Below are 19,928 nucleotides of genomic sequence, written 5' to 3'. Positions count from 1 at the left end.
CAATACTTATCAATAAAATTCTTTATTTCCTCTCATAGCTAGGTGGCATATTCAATTTTGCATGATATATATTTTGGCCCTTGGCATGAAAATTTGAAACTACAATGAAAAATAAATCCAACTTGATCTTAATAATCAAGAGGACAAAGTAATTCACAAGCCATTTGGTTAAGAATAAATCCAACTTGATCTTAATAATCAACTTGAAAGCTTTATTACTGACAATAACCAGAAATCGATCTATATTTTCTTAAGTAGTGTTTTAAGATTGTAAGGCTTCACTTTATCGGCTCTTCCACTCCACATTAGCTTTGCAAATTGGTAGTTGGCCTTTTCTGTTGGATGAACCCCATCGAAAAACAAGTAGTCGTTGACATTATCACATACTGTTTTTGGGCAGCAACCAGTAAGGTTTCCTTTGTATGGACCCGTACCACAACATGCCACCTTACCCTCCTTGAAACCTTCACAAAATTTCAATTACATGTTAGAAATTAGAATAGACAAAGGAAACCGTGCAGGCTGAAGTAGCTAGAGAAGGCTTGGAAAGTATTTATATATATTTATCTTTCTTTTCAAAAAAGGTGTAGGGAAACTTTATGAGAACCCACCCGGCCCAAGATCCAAATTGTGTAGGTTGATTCAGATCATTAGGTCAATCCAGATTATCATTCTAATAGCTTAAAATAATATCAACTTGGTATAAAAAAAACTACTTCAAAATAAAACCTCGCTCGAGCCACCAACAAGTCACCAAATTGTTTTGTTGGGCTAGGTTTTATAAGTATGAATTTAAAGCACTAGTAGATAGGCGTACCGTATTTCGAGGGGTTGTCAATTCTTTCCTTCGAAGCTGCGAAGAGATCAAAATTGGAATACTTGAATCCTTCGAGCTTTCTCTCAAGTTTTTTGAGGGCTTTAGCCAGTGCTTTATTATGGAGTTCTGCTAGCACCGTAACTTCATCCATGCATCCTGATCCGTTAATGTTCTTGGCCTCATTAAGTGCTCTCAGGAATGGAGAACAGCCCACATCACCCAAATTGGAAAATCCAAATTTCCTTCCTCCCATGTTATGAATTTCCTGATACACCAAAGGACAACCATTATCTATATCTACTAGTCAAATTTGAAGGAAAACGACATAATGACTTGAGCAGTTGAGTGAAGTTCCCAGAATAATTTTATATTATTCCTTAACAATCCTTTGAAAAAATAAATAAATTATAAATAAAAAAAATAGAGGAGGTGCCTGCGTTATGTTACCATGACATGTTAATTACCTGGATCGCATCTGTCAGGTTGCCGATAACCGTCTTGACATACTCTTCCCTTGTGTAGGACGGGTGCTCGGCGGTCTTGTGGGTGGCAAATGTTATATAATCACTACTTCCTATGCTAAACATATAAAGAGCTCTAGACAGCAACGTCTTCGTTTTTGCTTCACCAAGTTTGACGTTCAAGTGCTTCTTCGTATACTTGAAAAAACTTAGCTGAGTTTTAAGGCCTATGGTCTTCAGAAGGGAAATAAAAATAATCTTGTTAAGAAGAAATTCAAATTAACAATATCATGAATAATAATAGTAGTAGTAGTAGACAAGCCTAAGCCGTCCCACGAAGAAAAAGAAAATGCATCACACGAGGCTAGATCACATACCATTCCTACATTAGTTTCAGTCAGAGCACCAGCTCCGGCTGATGCAAAGTTCAATCCATTTGTGAACTCGTTGTTACCAGGACTTAGATATGGTGGAATTAATGGTAACTTGGCAAACCCGGCTACAAAAAAATTTGGAAGAATCATATTCTAATAATTCATTTCATAAAATAATAATAAAAACAAAGAAAAATGTTGCTAAGGATTTTATTTCTTTTTACCAATAAAATCTGGGACTAATCGACCGTTAGAAGCCCTTCCTGTTGCGTTCTTAAAGAAGGTTTCCCCGTATGGCAAAAAGTTTGCTTTGATTGCAGTTTCCATATAGTTGTTATTTCCAACATCATTCCATGAACCACCAAAAATAAATAAAGCATTACGAGAGTGACTACGACAGCTTGTTGCCACTAGAAGGCTTGCAAATAACACCAAAAAGAAAGAACAGTTATTGAATCTGAGGTCTGCCATATTTCACTTAGAATAAAAGGTGGTGGTTGTTTGACAATACTATTCTGCTTTCTTCTGAATTTATAGAAGAATGTGGTGCATTTCTTGTTACATTTCCCTTTGAATTCTCCTAATTTCTAGTAAAAAGAAGAGGAAAAGAGCTAATTACAAGTTTGGACACACTGGCAAAAGGATAGACCAATGGGATTGCTTCGGGTGGCAACAAGGAGCTGTCCATATTTTGGAAAACAAAATCCAAGTGTTTTGGGTTGTAATCATTTATATAATTTTTGTGTTTGCTGCTGGGATAGGTGGATTTACAAGTGTTTTTTTTTATTATATTTTATATATAAACCCTTTAAAAAGTTATTATGTTTTATTGTTTTATTGTTTCCAGGTATTTTGATCATTAAGAACCCTAACTAGTCTCAGAGATTGGGTATGAGACTGGTTGCGTAAAGGAAATGTATTAGCACCCCAAATACGCCCTACCTAAGATAAGCTACGTTGTTTTATTGTCTGATAAAATCTAAGATCTTTTCTTGTTTCCTAGTTGTTGGTATGGTTTAAAAAAAGTCCTCCTCGGTAAGGAAATCCTTATCTTATCAGGTAATTCTGACCTCAACACAAGAATTTAATATCCAAAATGCGTCTTACGTATAAGGTCGGAACCCCAGATATTAAAAGAAAACAAAATAATTTTTTTGAAATTTTTAAAATATTGGCCTAGTTCTCATGGCTTGAATAAACTGGTTATTAAAGCCAAAATGCATGCTAATACATATATTTTTTTGAAATTTCCTTTGTTGTATGAAAATATGATGTGATGATTTTATATATATATATTGGAGAGACTAGGCCGCATGCATTAAAAAAATATATATATATTTTTTTTGATGTCTTGATGAAAACCGGGTATCTTAATATTGGATTTGTATCTTTAGATATAAAAATACAAACCAATATTAAGCAATAAAAATATGGAAGAAAATCAACAAAAAGTTTTTCAAGGATTTTCCAGAATTTTTTTATTTTTATTTATATATATGCGTGTGTGTGTGTGTGTGTAAACATTATAATATATAATATATAATATTAAGTGGGTTGGACTGGGCCGGACTCAGCCAAAAAGGGGTTGGGTCGATCTTGGCCCAACAGTTCACTCTGCTTCTTCGGGTATGGGCTGGACCCGGCCCATACATAAAGGCTGGGCCAGAACCGGCTTAGCCCAGGAAGGTAAAAACAGGGAGGGGAATTATTTTCCCCTCCATCCCCCTGCATGCAGAACGATATTTCGTTCTACATGCAGGAGGAGATGAAGCCAAGAATTAACTAAAAGCGGTAAGGAAAGAAAAGTTACCTGGTACAGAGAAGGCGGTGCGTTGCTGGTCTGGCTACTTCGTTGGCGGTGCTGCGGTGGAGGCTAGTGGCGGTGTCATGGCTCACGGACAGCGGCTCCAAGCAACGGTGCCGCTGTTTCAAGCGTTGGAGAGAGAGATTCTTCCTCTTCCCCTCTCCTCTATTTTTTTCGTTCTTTCTTTCTCTGTTTTGTTTACCAGTGGTTGTCCCTTTGTCCTCTCGGTTTTGTTTTCAAAAAAATTTCCCTCCCCGGTTTTAAGCTTCCCCTTAATCTTTCTTTTCTCTCTCTATTTCGTTACTCTATTTTCGATCACTTTCCTCTTCGTCCTCCTCTTCTCTCCTCTCCCCCGCATGCTGGCGTTGGAGGGGATTTATAGGGCAAAAGGGAGCAGGGGCGTCCTATTGCCACCCTATGGCAGCGCATGGGGAGCAAGGCTTTGCTGCCCTGCCACAGTGCCGGGTTGGATGGCAAGGCGCGCGCCCCTGACTTCTCATCATCAAGGTGCTTGGGGTTTCAAGTCTTCTGCAGGGCACGCAACTCGCAGGAATTAATGAAAAAAGAGGAAGAAAACGGCCTACCTTCCCCTGCTGCACGTCCAGGGGAAGGAGAAAGAAGAACAGTGTCACTCAAAACGACATTGTTCTGCTTTTTTTTTAACATGAAACGGCGTTGTTTTATACAAAACGCGTCGTTTCATTTAAATGTGGCGCCAACATATTTTTTCCAAATCAGTCCTTAATTTATCCTTTGTTCTTTTAAGTCCTCACAATGCAATTTAGATTTTAAGAATTAATTCAATTGCATCCTTGCTAATTTCAGTAGCAGCCCCTATAGTTGGCAGCGTTTTTCACTTCAGTCCTTGTTTTTGAATTTGTGCATTTTGACCCTCAATTGATTAATAAACTTTCAATTTCTTCAATTTGGTCCCTGAATCGATCAATTACAGGCCCTCTATTTACGCGCCTCTTCCAATTTGATCCTTTGTTTCGGATTTTTTCAATTAAGTCCCTAATTGGCCATTAAACTTCAATATTTATGCAATTAAGCCCCTGATTTAACCAAATCAACTCTCAAAAATTATAATTTGACCCCAGAACTTTAATTTCTTCCAATTAAAGCCCAAATTGAGTTAAAAAATCAATTTTCCTTGCAATCAAACCCTCTATAAATTCAATTAAACCTTCAATAAAATCCAATTGAGTCCATAAACATCCAATTTTGAACTTTTCTCTTCAAATTAAATTTTCTTTTCCAACAGGGCTCTCATCATTCAAGTATATACTGTAAAAAATTTCAATCCTTATATTTTTGAACCTCCTTAATCAATTTTTCTGATCCTTTTCTGAGCGCTCCAACCTTCTATTATTTTTTCTAATTTCTTTCGGCTATATATTTATATTTATATTTATATTTTTGTGTGGGGACCCAAAAATAAGTTACAACATTCGGTGTGGTAAAAATTTTGTCATTTATGATGATCCAGCCCCCCTCTCCAGCTTTCAATATCCTTCTTCAATTCAATCCCTCATTTTAGCACTTTTTGATTCAGTCCTTGGTCCAAAAAAAATCCTTCGAATCAGTCCTGCAAACTTGGGCAAAAATCCTTCTTGCGGCAAGAATCCCTACTTTCACACTAGATATTCAAACGGGAATATCTTGAGCTTCTGATATCGAAATCAAGCGATTCGAAAGCTCAAATTCATCTATATGTCCCGGACTACAACTTTGATGAAGGATTCGAAGTGAGATCAATTCATTTTGAATAACAGAATTGCAACCAAACTCAGCTGGAAACCTTCTCACGACAGGATTCTATGTTTTCACACTAGATTTCAAACAGGAATATCTTGAGCTTCTCATATCAAAATCAAGCAATTCAAAAGCCCAAATTCATCTACGTGTCCCGGAATACAACTTTGATGAAAGATTCAAAGTGAGATAAAATAGTTTTAGATAACAGAATCCGGCAAGAATCTGATTGGTCAAAAAGGTTTTCTTGATCTGACAATGCCGAGCATCAAAATCTGACTGAGAGTCTGCCCTAAGAACAGTGATCCCTAGGACCCAATAAAGGTGTGGTTCAACATGTCATGAGTGACATAATATAGCTAGGATAGTTAGATATCGTATGAAACCAAGTTAGAATTAAAGCCTAAGTTGGAACAAAAAAAATTACGACAGCAGCAGAACCAGTTTTTTTTAGTGCAAATTCTGAGGGATTTATCCAACCTTAAAGACTAGATAAATAAGGAATGAATTTAGCATTATGAAGACTCCTGATTAATCTAAGAAAACCTGATGATTTTGGCAGTAAAGGGGAAGGATAAAAGGAGCAGAAAACAGCTCAAACAGGGTTCGAAAAAAATATTTCTTTATCCTCCGCTTTTGTCAATTTTCTAGCAAACATGAGTAAACTTCTACACTCGGTTCAAAACGGGTATACACCATCTCCAGCATATGGGGTCTAAAATTGAGTAACAACACTAAACACTCAAATATTTAATTGCCTAAGCTCTTATTCATTAATATTCAACACAAATTTAAATTCTACATACAAGGCCCTTATATTTATAAGGAAATTACAAGCTCAAACTATCCTAATCAAATAAGGTTTCCAAATATACTAGTTCAATAAGGTTCTAATTAACTAATTAAATAAAGATTTTAAACACAAATTTTTTTTCTTCATCTAGGAACCTTTTCCTATCTCAACATCAACATTAAGTGGTTAACTTTATGATATTCCTTCCTTTCTCCTTGTTAACTAGAGACAAGATTAGAAAAAAAAAAGTGAGTTTTGGATAATAATGTAGCGTTAATATAATTAGTTTAATGTGTGCACAACGTAATCTTCATTGATCAACTCAGTATCTAAATAATACGCATGTATGTGCTTAACTTATAAATTTGTTAAAAAATGTATTTACTGTAGCAGCTTTCCTATACTGAGAAGGATGAATTTCCAAAGTGCGTAAAGAATCTCGTTGCTGAGATGAACCATCATATGTCACAGAAAGCATGTTGTCATCTTCAAACACATTAGAGACCATGAGTTCATGTCTATGATATCATTATTAGTGTTAAGGTTATTTGAGATTGGCTAGTTCAATCTTGGTTAAATCCAACTTGATCTTAATCATCGAGTGGGCAATGAAATCCACAGGCTATACATCCCTAAAACTTGAAAGCTTTATTACTGGATAATTACAAGATATCGATCATGCTCCTTAATTTTCGAAAAACTAATATTACATTTGGTTAAGAATAACTTCATCTATATTTTTTTAAGTAGTGTTTTAAGATTGTAAGGCTTCACTATATGGGCACTTCCACTCCACATTAACTTTGCAAATTGGTAGTTGGCCTTTTCTGTTGGATGAACCCCATCGAAAAACAAGCAGTCATTGACATTAATTATCACATACTGTTCATGGACGGCAACCAGAAAGGTTTCCTTTGTAAGGACCCGCACCACAACATACCACCTTACCCTCCTTAAAACCTTCACAGAATTAAAATTACATGTTAGAAATTGGAATAGACATAGGATTTTAACTATCTTTTCAAATAACAAGTACATAGGATCATGTTATATATGAGACCGGGATAACTTGACAAAAAGTAAAACAAAGAAAATAACAAAACCTAATTTTTAAGAAAAATCAATGTTGAATCATGAGATGGAAAGAATTAAAAAATAGCAATTATAAGCTAAAAGAAGGCTTGAGCCCACTCGGGTTAACTCGCCAAACTCATAGGTCAAGTTATGAGATCGGGATAACCCTATAACGAAGGAAAATGAAGAAAATCACGAAACCTATTTTTTTTCAAAAACCAATGTTGAATTACGTTATGGGACTAATATAAGTAAAAACAAAAGATGTCAACGCTTGTTAGCTTATAAAACCTGTGCGTTATCACTAAAAGGAGGTAAAAGTTGGAGGTTCAATCTAATATAGATGGATGTATCCATTCAAGAGATTAGGGATTACACATGCATCATAATTAAATTTTTATTGTCTTCTTTTTTAAAATTCAAAACATTCATTTAATTCCATTCAAATACTTGTTCAACCTTAAAAGAAAAGTAAAAAAACAAGGTGCATGTTGAGGCTTCAATATGCGAGGCTTATATTGTCGAATTGATCTCTACATTTATCTCGTCTTATTTCAAGCCTTACTTGAGAACAATAATCAATCGTGTTCCAAGCCATGATGATGATAGCGAAGTGTCTTCGAGTGAGAACTTGTCAATATTTTCCCATCTTAGACGACCTATACAAAAATGATATGAGTGGAAGATACTATCAGAAATTTTATTTAGACATGCACATAATTATGTGTTATTTAACTACATTGAGCTAAGATCTTTTATTCAGTAAGTATAATAATTAACATGCTATTACTTTCAAACAATTTATCTCTTATACTATTATAAACTAATATATTGAATAATTCCTCATTTGCAATATCATCAATTTTTACCATCCCAAAACTCACAACTGATTACATCTCAAATCTTTTGATTACAAGATGAAGAATCTCCACATGGTTCAGAACATATGTAAGGACTGTTTAATTATTATTATCTCTCTTAATACACAATTTCATTGCATATTTCTCTTTAATTGTTAATGGTTGCAATTCATGTACCAAGTTTATCAATTGGAAGGAAATGATGGTGTTACTTCGAATTTAATATGTCCGGGTCCTGAAAGAAATGTGAAGTGCTATAAGGGGTATTTAGTCAATGAACATGTTTTTCATACTAAAGAATATTGCCAGGATAGAAAGACATATAACAATAAGGTTTGTGTAGTGTGTCGTATGGACAAGATCACTGCTAGTTCTTCTAATAGCACTTTCGATGACCATGAGTTGTTAGGTGCCAACCATGAAAAGGCACCTGAGTCATAGGCAGCCACTCTCGACATGGGCTTATCGAGTTCGATGCCGCCATGCCGGGGGGGTTGCTTTAGAGTGAGATCCATTTACTAGGAAGTACTTTCCCTAGTGAAAGCCCGACCATTCAATGTAAGTTTGCTATCTTTTCATGCACAACTAAAAAATAATACACAATTAATAATTTTTGAAAAATTAATTTCAATTAACGAATGCAATTTTAGGTTTATAAATGTTGAGGCTGCTTGAAAGATAACATCAGTGATGAAATCATCAATGAAAGTGACATTGTTTTAAGGAGTCAGGTTTTCAAAAATTCCAAATGAAAACCCATGATTGATGTATGGTTCAGAAAGTTGAAGGTTAATAATAAATAATTTTTTTTGTTATGTAAATTTGGTTAGTTTATTAATATTAATGAACTAATACTTTTAAAAATTTGACATGCAAGAAAAAGTTTTACTACGATAGGGTTGACAATGTTATTGTTAAGAGGGTTTAGGATAATTATAATGCAAATAGGTGAGATTGAAATCAAAATATAAATTTTTAATATAAATGGTAAAATTTTATTTTTAATTTGTTAGTCGATAATTCATTTCTATCATTTAGGTTCTATGATTTTTGGTATGAGACTCAGAAAAAAACCAAAACAATATTTTTATTTGGTATGAGGCAAGATCGTCCAGTGGACCCAATAAAAATAAGGTTTAGAATATCTAAAACACTACAGCCAAGGACTTGCTGATGACCCGAAGTGTTTTAACTGCTCGATGCTCGCAATTGGTTCTGAGCACTCAAACTTCATAATTTGAGGAGATTTTAAACCAATCAGTTGAAGCTCAGACAATCCATCGTACTACTGAAACCATAGTTTTGAAACCCGGCCCGACAGGTCGACCCGGGACCCAAGGCTGGAACCGGGCCGGGTTGAAGAAAAAATAAAAAAAGTCATGACCCGGTGTGACCCGGCGGGTTGACCCGGTGACTCAGGAAAACCCGGTTGCAATCCATTGACTTTTGTTTTTTATACTAAAATAACGCCGTTTTGAATTTTTTTTTAAATAGGGATTGACCCAGTGACCCTGTTAAAAGCCGATGATCTGGTCAAAACCCAAAACCCGAGCCTTGGACTAGGCTGGCCATCGAGCCGGGTTTAAAAACTATGGTTGAAATAGAACGACTTAGTGCTGAGATGACCAAACTCCAGAGAATGTATATGGAGGTGAAATCACATAAGAGTGGTACATGTGCTCCCTCTTATTGGCCTCATGGTCTCAACAAACACTCGCGTCCTCCTCCATCCCCTCTGTTCTAGATGAATTGTATTTCAATTGATAAATTTTTAAATATGTAATAAATATTTGGTTTTTATTTTAATTTATTTTATTTTAATTATTTTCTAGTCAATTTATTATATTTTAAAAAATATTTTATTAAAATTACTGATAGTCTTACTAATAAATTAAGTTCATCAATATATTTTAGAAAGTTGAAAATGAATGACTGGAAATGTCATTGCCACTATTTAATTACCGACGGAATTAAATCGTTGGTAATATTAAATATTTCACTGATGAAATTACAAATGGTGTTTTTTGTCGGTGAAATGTCATATTTATCGATAGGAATACCGACGTTATAAAACAAGTAATTTTTTTTTGTTTGGTGCATTTTTTCTATCAGTAAATCATCAAGGAAAGTTTTTTCGATGAAAAATAATTGTCTGTGAACCTGTCAGTAAAAGTCATACTTACGAAATCATTGTCTAACTACTGATGGAATATCCTGTCAGTAAAATGTAAAATTTTGGTAGTGAAATGAGCCATCAATTATATATATATCTCATCAATTATATATATATATATATATATATATATATATATATATATATAATTCTTCTTTTTTCTAATCTTGCCTATGATACGCAAGAGAAAAGGAAGGAATAACTGTAAGTTAACCACTTAAAACATAATAACTTTTTAAAGGGTTTATATATAAAATATAATTAAAAAAAACACTTGTAAATCCACCTATCCCAGCAGTAAACACAAAAATTATATAAATGATTACAACCCAGAACACTTGGGATTTTGTTTTCCAAAATATGAACAGCTCCTTGTTGCCACCCGAAGCAATCCCATTGGTCTATCCTTTTGCCAGTGTGTCCCAACTTGTAATTAGCTCTTTTCCTCTTCTTTTTACTAGAAATTAGGAGAATTCAAAGGGAAATGTAACAAGAAATGCACCACATTCTTCTATAAATTCAGAAGAAAGCAGAATAGTATTGTCAAACAACCACCACCTTTTATTCTAAGTGAAATATGGCAGACCTCAGATTCAATAACTGTTCTTTCTTTTTGGTGTTATTTGCAAGCCTTCTAGTGGCAACAAGCTGTCGTAGTCACTCTCGTAATGCTTTATTTATTTTTGGTGGTTCATGGAATGATGTTGGAAATAACAACTATATGGAAACTGCAATCAAAGCAAACTTTTTGCCATACGGGGAAACCTTCTTTAAGAACGCAACAGGAAGGGCTTCTAACGGTCGATTAGTCCCAGATTTTATTGGTAAAAAGAAATAAAATCCTTAGCAACATTTTTCTTTGTTTTTATTATTATTTTATGAAATGAATTATTAGAATATGACTCTTCCAAATGTGTTTGTAGCCGGGTTTGCCAAGTTACCATTAATTCCACCATATCTAAGTCCTGGTAACAATGAGTTCACAACTGGATTGAATTTTGCATCAGCCGGAGCTGGTGCTCTGACTGAAACTAATGTAGGAATGGTATGTGATCTAGCCTCGTGTGATGTATTTTCTTTTTCTTCGTGGGACGGCTTAGGCTTGTCTACTACTATTATTCATGATATTGTTAATTTGAACAAGATTATTTTTATTTCCCTTCTGAAGACCATAGGCCTTAAAACTCAGCTAAGTTTTTTCAAGTATACGAAGAAGCACTTGAACGTCAAACTTGGTGAAGCAAAAACGAAGACGTTGCTGTCTAGAGCTCTTTATATGTTTAGCATAGGAAGCAGTGATTACATAACATTTGCCACCCACAAGACCACCGAGCACCCGTCCTACACAAGGGAAGAGTATGTCAAGACGGTTATCGGCAACCTGACAGATGCGATCCAGGTAATTAACATGTCATGGTAACATAACGCAGGCACCTCCTCTATTTTTTTATTTATAATTTATTTATTTTTTCAAAGGATTGTTAAGGAATAATATAAAATTATTCTGGGAACTTCACTCAACTGCTCAAGTCATTATGTTTTCCTTCAAATTTGACTAGTAGATATAGATAATGGTTGTACTTTGGTGTATCAGGAAATTCATAACATGGGAGGAAGGAAATTTGGATTTTCCAATTTGGGTGATGTGGGCTGTTCTCCATTCCTGAGAGCACTTAATGAGGCCAAGAACATTAACGGATCAGGATGCATGGATGAAGTTACGGTGCTTGCAGAACTCCATAATAAAGCACTGGCTAAAGCCCTCAAAAAACTTGAGAGAAAGCTCGAAGGATTCAAGTATTCCAATTTTGATCTCTTCGCAGCTTCGAAGGAAAGAATTGACAACCCCTCGAAATACGGTACGCCTATCTACTAGTGCTTTAAATTCATACTTATAAAACCTAGCCCAACAAAACAATTTGGTAACTTGTTGGTGGCTCGAGCGAGGTTTTATTTTGAAGTAGTTTTTTTTATACCAAGTTGATATTATTTTAAGCTATTAGAATGATAATCTGGATTGACCTAATGATCTGAATCAACCTACACAATTTGGATCTTGGGCCGGGTGGGTTCTCATAAAGTTTCCCTACACCTTTTTTGAAAAGAAAGATAAATATATATAAATACTTTCCAAGCCTTCTCTAGCTACTTCAGCCTGCACGGTTTCCTTTGTCTATTCTAATTTCTAACATGTAATTGAAATTTTGTGAAGGTTTCAAGGAGGGTAAGGTGGCATGTTGTGGTACGGGTCCATACAAAGGAAACCTTACTGGTTGCTGCCCAAAAACAGTATGTGATAATGTCAACGACTACTTGTTTTTCGATGGGGTTCATCCAACAGAAAAGGCCAACTACCAATTTGCAAAGCTAATGTGGAGTGGAAGAGCCGATAAAGTGAAGCCTTACAATCTTAAAACACTACTTAAGAAAATATAGATAAAGTTATTCTTGACCGAATGTAATATTAGTTTTCCAAAAATTAAGGAGCATGATCGATATCTTGTACGTAATTGTCCAGTAATAAAGCTTTCAAGTTTTGGGGATCTATGGCTTGTGAATTTCTTTGTCCACTTGATTATTAAGATCAAGTTGGATTTAACCAAGATTGAACTAGTCAATCTCAAATAAACTTAACACAAATAGTTATATCATAGTGTTAACAAAAAGATGTGTAGCCTGAATAATACAAGATATCCTGTATTAACATACCCTACTAATTAATGATTAATATTATTTGAATGAAATGACTTGTATCCATAGTTACTTGTAGGTAACGAAAAAATTTGCTTAACTGCATTCCAATGTCTCCTGGTAGGAGAAGAATTATATTTTGATAGCAAATTCTTAAAGAACGCTATATCATGTTGTCTATTATTAGCAAGATATATTAGCACATTAATTTCATTAAGGTATGGTACTTAAGGATTATATAATTCTTTATTATCCTTTTGAGGTTTAAGAGAGTTCATTTTCACATTAAGTGATCAAACAACCATTAGATTACATAATTGAAGTGTTTTATCAATATAAAATCTTTTAGGGTTACCGAAACCTGTTCTAGGATTTTATGATTAGTTATGTCTATATTTTTATGAATGTTTGCCTCCTCGATAATGCCAACTTGATTATTTACTCTTTTTTCGAGAATTTTTGTCTTTTGACTTGTTGATCTACAACGCTTTTGGCATACCTTAGATTCATTTGCTATAATTTTTGTGGATTGTTCTATTAGGACTTTAATTCGGGTCAAAGCATTTACATCTGATATATGAGATTTGGTTATTCTTTTTGAATTAGTTAATGCATCTTGTAGCTGATTTGTTATATTTTTTTCAAGCGAAATATTTTTTGAATTTTTGTTCATATTATGTTGTACGAGGATCAAAATTCAATAATAATAATGCATTCCATATAATATAATTATCCAGTTGTTTAATTTCTCCCTTTAATGTTGGAAATAGAGTCTCATTAAAATGACAGTCGATAAATCGTATCGTAAATGAATCACTTGTTAAGGGTTCAAGATATTTAATTATTAATAGAGACTCAATTCCAATATATATTCTCAGCCTCCTATAAGGACCCATCTTCGTATGTCATTGCAAATAAATTGAAAAACATATTGCATAACCAAATATTTTTAAATGAGAAATGTTTGGCTCATGACCAAAACCCAATTATAATTGAGAGAATTTATGATATGATGGTGACCTAATATATATATATATATCTGTGTGTGTGTGTGTGTGTTTTGTTGCATGTAAAATAGCATGCCACCAGTTAGAGACTAAGAGTTTATTCTCATAAGTAATGGCTTTGCAATTAACTAGATGTGTTTAATAAATGATTAAAGTAGCCATGATCATAGACAGAAGGATGATGAAAAAAGCGAACAAAGATGTTACAATGGTATTAGTACAATGGTCTAATCTATTTGAGGAAGACTCTACCTGGGAGGATCTTGATGAACTGAGTAAGTAGTTCCTAAAATTTTATACTAATTCTTAAGGTCAAGAATTTGTTCAACAGGGGAGTATTGTTACATTTTCAATAGTTCAAGCACGTCGAATAAAAGCTGATTGTTATAGCTCTTGCTAGTAGTTCAAGCATATGAAATAAATGTTGACAGTAATTAGTTGTAAAAATTCTCACGTAAAACGAAATAATAATCACTAGAGATATAGCTGACAACTAACATATTGTTAGAAGCAGTTAGAGAATTACTTTTGAATGGAAAATTCAAGGTACAAATTAGCTTGTAGTCTTAGCATGTATTTCAAGTAATGAAATGACAAGTTTTCTGTATCTTTCTTCTTCTTTTTTCTCTTCTTTTCCTCTTTACTCTCAATTCTTCTGAGTTTCTTGGTTATTGAGGCTGAGGCCTTAACATTTCCTACACTAGAGAAGGTGTTAAAGTGTTGTTCTTTAATAACTGAGAAGGAAAGTTGGAGTCTTTCTGATATTGATAAAGAGTCAGTATTTTGATCTCTTACAAGCTCTATAGATAGATATTAAGCAATTACAGGATTTGGGTTTTCATTGTTGATAGTGTTTAAGGTTTGAGAGGAGGAGAAGGGTTGTTGGGAGAGATATAAAGGTAAAGGTGGGGTTTTAGAAAGATGGGACAAGGATAAAATGGAAAAAATAGAGTTGGTTGTGGTGGTGGAGAGGGGATGTGGTAGCGGCGGAGAAGATGATAGAGATTAGAGGGAGGTTAAAGGTGGTATTTTTCCAAGGATTTGAAAGAAGTGGAGTGAAGGAGCTTATATCATAAACCTCGAAAAAATTAAACTTGGAAACCTACAAGTGGGTGGATATGGTAAGGGTTTGGGAGTTTTAAACCCAAACCCAAAGTTTTATAAGGTAAAAGATTGGCCGGAGTTTCAAAACAGAGTTTTAATGGGTCTTGGGCTCTTCTTTTTTTTTTTTCTAACATAGTGAGATTAAAAATGTTCAATAACTTGTAGAGTAAGAATCAGATAAGAAAACAACAAAAACATAGCTGTTAAACTAGTTAGTGAATTATAAAATCCATGGCGGAGAGGTTAATTCTAGTTGGTTTTTAATTTAAATTGGTTTTGATATTAGCTTTACCAAACACAAAAGACACTTGTGAACTAGCCATATTCAGTCTGGACTCGATAGGTTCACCATCCATTATTTAAAAAAAACAAAAAACAATGAAGGAATTAGCTACCTTAGAGAAATGGATCACATTTAAGCAGAGGAAACCAGGACGATGGCTAAGGAACTTTTCTCTTGTATTAACACATGTACAAAAGGAAACAATGTACAAAGAGGCGACGAGTTTCTTTGTAGTATATGATTCTTACAATCGAACAATCCAACAGTAACAACCACAGATGAAGCTCAACATTGGATCTGCATGCCATCGTGCCACTGTGGCCTTGGCCTGCCACAGGTTTTCTTTCCCAGTTGACGAGTGAATGCTGTATTACAATTCACGGGTCACAAAGCAGCCAACTTCCGTGCAAAAATTATATTTTACAAAATAAAATGCGAACCTCAAGAGCATCACAAAATACAATGCAGGAAACAGCAAATAGAAATCAGGCAAAACAAAGACTTGAAAACATTAGTTACAGAAACTGCCCCACAATTTGCCACGCAGCACACTTACTGAACAGTGGCTGACTTCTTGGTTCTACTCGAGTATATTCTTGACCCAGAGAATTTTAATTTTAAGAATAGTTGAGTGGATCCCTTGTGCTTGACATGAAAATGGACACAGAAATGTAAAATGTAAGCAATTCAGCCATCTTTTTACATAAAGCTTTTGTAGGAGGAAGTACAGTGAAGTGCAATTGACAAACCTTTGTTCAGGGCGGAAAGACAACATTATTGAGATTGCATAGGAGAATAATTTTCCCGTTCAAGATTGGACAAGTTACAGATAATAAACATTACAAAATAAATGCGGAGAAACATTTAAGCAATAAAGATAACAGCCAATTTTTTAAGTGAAAACCAATTCTGGTGGTGGTTAATTCAATGCAAGTCACTTTGGTTTCTCCATTAAGTTTGTCTTATGCATGTGAGCACTGGGTTTAAATAGAAGTACTCCTTCAAAGGAACTCCATTCAAACAAATTGGCCTCAAAAGTGAATTCTAACCAAAGAGAGACCATCATCCATGGCTGAGAAGGAAGGAGGAGTTGTCGCAAAGGGTCATCAGGAAGGGCTTAAAATGGCAATCTCTCTTCTTGAGGAGTTTGGACTTCCCCTGGGACTTCTCCCTCTTGCAGACGTGATAGAAGTTGGTTTTGTTAGGAGTATTGGATACATGTGGATCGTCCAAAAGAAGAAGGTTGAACACAACTTCAAGATAGCCAGCAAGATTGTGAGCTATGACACTGATATAAATGGTCATGTCAGCAAAAAGCAGATAAGGAAACTCAAGGGAGTGAAAGCTAAGGAATTCATGCTATGGCCACCAGTAAATGAGATAACCATTGATGACCCACCAACTGGCAAAATTCACTTCAAGAGTCTTGCTGGCATCACCAAAACATTCCCAGTCGAGGCATTTGCTGCTGGTCAGTAATGCACGTTAAGAGTTTTGTAGTTTCACTAGCTGCCTGCAAGAGTTCCTCAAGCTCTATGTCCTAAATATAGCGCTTCCTTTTGTTGCATTTTATTTCCTTAATTTTGCAATTCTCTCACCATGGATTGCTGAGCTATGCAAAACAGTATTTCACAAGACAATAAAAGCAAATTATAATTCTGAGGGCAATGGTTGTCCTTCATGCCCAGCAAAAGATCATGACAATTTGCAGAATTACTGTGTTAACATGTAAAGAACTATAAAGAGCAAGAAAATGAAATCATTGATCATGATAATTGGCACAATTACTGTGTTAACACGTAAAGAACTACAAAGAGCAAGAAAATGAAATCATTATATACCATAATTTTGTATTGAACTTGTATAGATTTATAGGGGTTGCAACAAAGATGAAAAACAGACATTGAAGCACTAGTTCTGGCAGAAATATAAAACATATCTGCTCCCCAAAAATATCACATGACTATTCTCTCCAAAAAAAACTCTTCAATATTGCTTCCACAAAGACAAAATTGTAACCTGACCTTTTTGGTTCCTGTGCTGTAAGCTCTCACATAGTACCAGAATTGAAAACATGCACGTCCATCAAGGTGTTGTAATACCCTTTCTCAATTTCCTCCTCTTTCACCTGATGAAGAAGGAGGGTCTCAATGACAAAATCCTCCCAATCAATATCTTTTACCAGTGATTTTCTTTTCCTCTTCCGATCATGTGCACCTTCAACAGTGCAAACTTTACCACTACCTGAATCAGTATTCCATGGATTCATAATCCTATCAATCCGCAGCTTTGCAGCATTTATCTTTGCTCTCCTCTTCTTAATTGTTGTACAACCATTGACAAAAGATGGAGGCATAACACTAAATCCTATATCTTTCTCCAATAACTGTTTTAGCAAAAGCTTCTTGCTCAACTCTGATTTTCCATTCCACCATTCTGTTGCCTGAATCTCAAGCTCTCTCTCCCTTTTCCTCCCAAGAACCTTTCCACTTTCTTCCATATATCTACCACAACCACCATCCATAAGGAACTTGTCATAAACCATGGATAAGCATTCATGTGAAAGCTGAAGCTTATCCACCTCATCAATGCCAGTCTTATCAAACCCAATAGCATCTTCCAACTCAAAATACCGCAAATCCTCACATTCCAAACTATCCTCCACAACATTCTTACTAAAATACGCACCAACCACTTCTCCCAAATCAAACTCAGTACTCTCCAAACCCTTTTTTCCCCCACCACTCTTCGACATACATTTCATCTCCAAATATCGAATCACAAATGGCGCATTCTTCACTGCATTCTTCACATTTACATCCTTCCCCCATGGCAAAATCTCTTGCGCTACCTTAGCAATCACCTCCAACAATTCCTTGTATCTCAACCTACAAGTAGACACCGCAACATGAACCTCTCTGGCAACCTCCTCAATCTTAACCCCCTCCACCCCATTCAACTCAGCAACCAAAACCAAAACAGCCACAACAACCGGCAACGGCCTCCTCCCTGTAGTCAAAAACCACTTCACAGCACATTGCACTAAAAAAATACCTTGTTTCCTCATCCTCTCCAACACATCCCCCTCAACCCTGTCCAAAATCGACAAACTCCTAACCACCCTCTCAAAACTGCCCACTATATCAAAACCTGGCAACTTCATCCCCAAATGCTCAACAACCCTCACGACCATCCTCCCCAATTCATGAATATCACACCCAACAACACTACTCACCTCCTCAATGCTCAAACTTTTATCACCATTCCTCATTACAACATAAACACAAGCACCAACAAAAATACTAAACCATCTACTCTCACTTGAACCAAACTCCCCATCAGTAACTTTACTAATCATATCTCTAATTTCACTAACTTTTGAACCACCAGTTAACCCTACCTTAAAAACAATATCATCTATTAAATTATTTGCTTCATAAATCTTCTTCTCTCTATAATTCAAAACACTACCACAACCTGAAGAGCCTATACTTATAAACACACCTGTTGGCCCATTAATGTTAAAGGTACGTTCTTGATAGTTGGCGAAATCCTGGACTGTACCACATGAATCACATATCATGTTCTCTGTTGCATCGTCCCTGATAAGGGTTCTGAGCCCACAAGCTTTGCAGGACATTTTGGGGAACTGGGTTTTCTCTGAGGGTGTTTGGTTGCTGAGAAATTTGATTTTCTATGGAAAAAATTTTGGATTTTGAATCGCGTGGAGAGGGTCTGTTGTTGAAGAAAGAAGAGGGAGGAGAAGAAGGAAGCGACAGCGTTTAACTGTTTGTCTGGTTAGGTTTTAGATCTCCGCAGGTCGGCTGGATTAGGTTTTCTGTCTCTTGTCCAAAACGTATGTTTTAGTCCTCGTAGTTTTTGGGTCCATTCGAGTGTCTATGATTTCTAAATTAGTGATCGATTTTACCTAGTTTAAAGCCCAAATTATATATGTACTTAGTTTGTGTTTGGAAATATAGTTAAAATTATGTTTTTTAAAAAATTAATTTTTTTATCATTTTAAATCATTAAAAATAATTTTTTAAAATATATAAATATATATATATATATATATATTTAAAACATTTCCGAGTGAAAAACATTTTAAAAAACAACCGCTACCATACTTTTAAATATTCCCTTAAATTATTATATCTTTATTATATTATTTTAATTCAATATATTTATTTTTTATTTATTCTTGATTATTCAATATGTCATCATGTTGTTCAATTTGTTTATCAAAATGATTTTTAAACTACTTTTTTCTTGAAAAAATATTAAATTAATATTTTTAATTGTTATTTAATAAATTTGATGTATTGATATCAAAAATAAAAAATTATTTTAATATATTTTTAATTAAAAAATATTTTTATAAAAATATTATATATCACATTACATTACAAAACACTATATTAAATCCAAAACATAGTTAGTTTCTAAGCATTGCATGATTAGAAGATGACATGTATCTAAAACTGAATGAAGAGGAATTTTTTTATTTTTATAAAATTATATATTATTAATAAATAATAGATAAAAAAAAATATAAAATTATACAAAAACACTTGTATTATACATGACGTGTTTAGAAAATGCCACGCTCGAGGTATTTCTTATAAATTAAAAATTATAACATAATTTAACTCATAATTTACGTTTTAACAAATTCAAAATCCATATAGACATTTTTATTTAAAAAGTGGAATTGGGATTTGATTGATGTGAA

General features: G+C 34.5%; 4 protein-coding genes across 8 annotated transcripts; 2 read left to right on the top strand and 2 right to left on the bottom strand.

The window, feature by feature from the left end:
* Positions 1-240: 240 nt before the first annotated feature.
* On the bottom strand, positions 241-2,123 carry LOC133700104 (GDSL lipase-like). Its single transcript, XM_062123664.1, has 5 exons — positions 1,877-2,123; positions 1,656-1,777; positions 1,282-1,512; positions 818-1,082; positions 241-464 (listed from the first exon to the last, which is right to left on the bottom strand). The coding sequence occupies exons 1-5, from the start codon at positions 2,121-2,123 to the stop codon at positions 241-243; spliced, it is 1,089 nt and encodes a 362-aa protein (XP_061979648.1).
* An 8,565-nt stretch (positions 2,124-10,688) lies between these two features.
* On the top strand, positions 10,689-12,547 carry LOC133700103 (GDSL lipase-like). Its single transcript, XM_062123663.1, has 5 exons — positions 10,689-10,935; positions 11,035-11,156; positions 11,280-11,510; positions 11,706-11,970; positions 12,324-12,547. The coding sequence occupies exons 1-5, from the start codon at positions 10,689-10,691 to the stop codon at positions 12,545-12,547; spliced, it is 1,089 nt and encodes a 362-aa protein (XP_061979647.1).
* A 2,804-nt stretch (positions 12,548-15,351) lies between these two features.
* Positions 15,352-19,024, bottom strand: LOC133698151 (plant-specific TFIIB-related protein PTF2). 5 transcript variants are annotated; one of them, XR_009843021.1, is made up of 4 exons: positions 17,221-19,024; positions 15,946-16,803; positions 15,753-15,841; positions 15,352-15,561 (listed from the first exon to the last, which is right to left on the bottom strand). XR_009843021.1 is itself a non-coding variant. In XM_062120986.1 (2 exons), the coding sequence occupies exon 1, from the start codon at positions 18,834-18,836 to the stop codon at positions 17,247-17,249; it is 1,590 nt and encodes a 529-aa protein (XP_061976970.1). In that variant the 5' UTR covers positions 18,837-19,024; the 3' UTR covers positions 15,352-15,561; positions 17,221-17,246. The 5 variants fall into 5 exon arrangements, 2 of the variants coding, with proteins under 2 accessions (XP_061976970.1, XP_061976969.1); XR_009843020.1 differs by having other exon boundaries at positions 15,753-16,803; XR_009843022.1 differs by lacking the exons at positions 15,352-15,561; positions 15,753-15,841 and having other exon boundaries at positions 15,947-16,484; positions 16,596-16,803.
* Positions 16,265-16,675, top strand: LOC133700101 (uncharacterized). The gene has a single exon (XM_062123662.1). It carries the CDS (start codon positions 16,265-16,267, stop codon positions 16,673-16,675), a length of 411 nt encoding a protein of 136 aa, XP_061979646.1.
* Positions 19,025-19,928: the final 904 nt, after the last annotated feature.

Source organism: Populus nigra, chromosome 7, assembly GCF_951802175.1.
Source record: "Populus nigra chromosome 7, ddPopNigr1.1, whole genome shotgun sequence".
NCBI lineage: Eukaryota > Viridiplantae > Streptophyta > Magnoliopsida > Malpighiales > Salicaceae > Populus > Populus nigra.
Note: the sequence above shows the minus strand (reverse complement) of the source record. Positions and strands in the feature narration are given on the sequence as shown.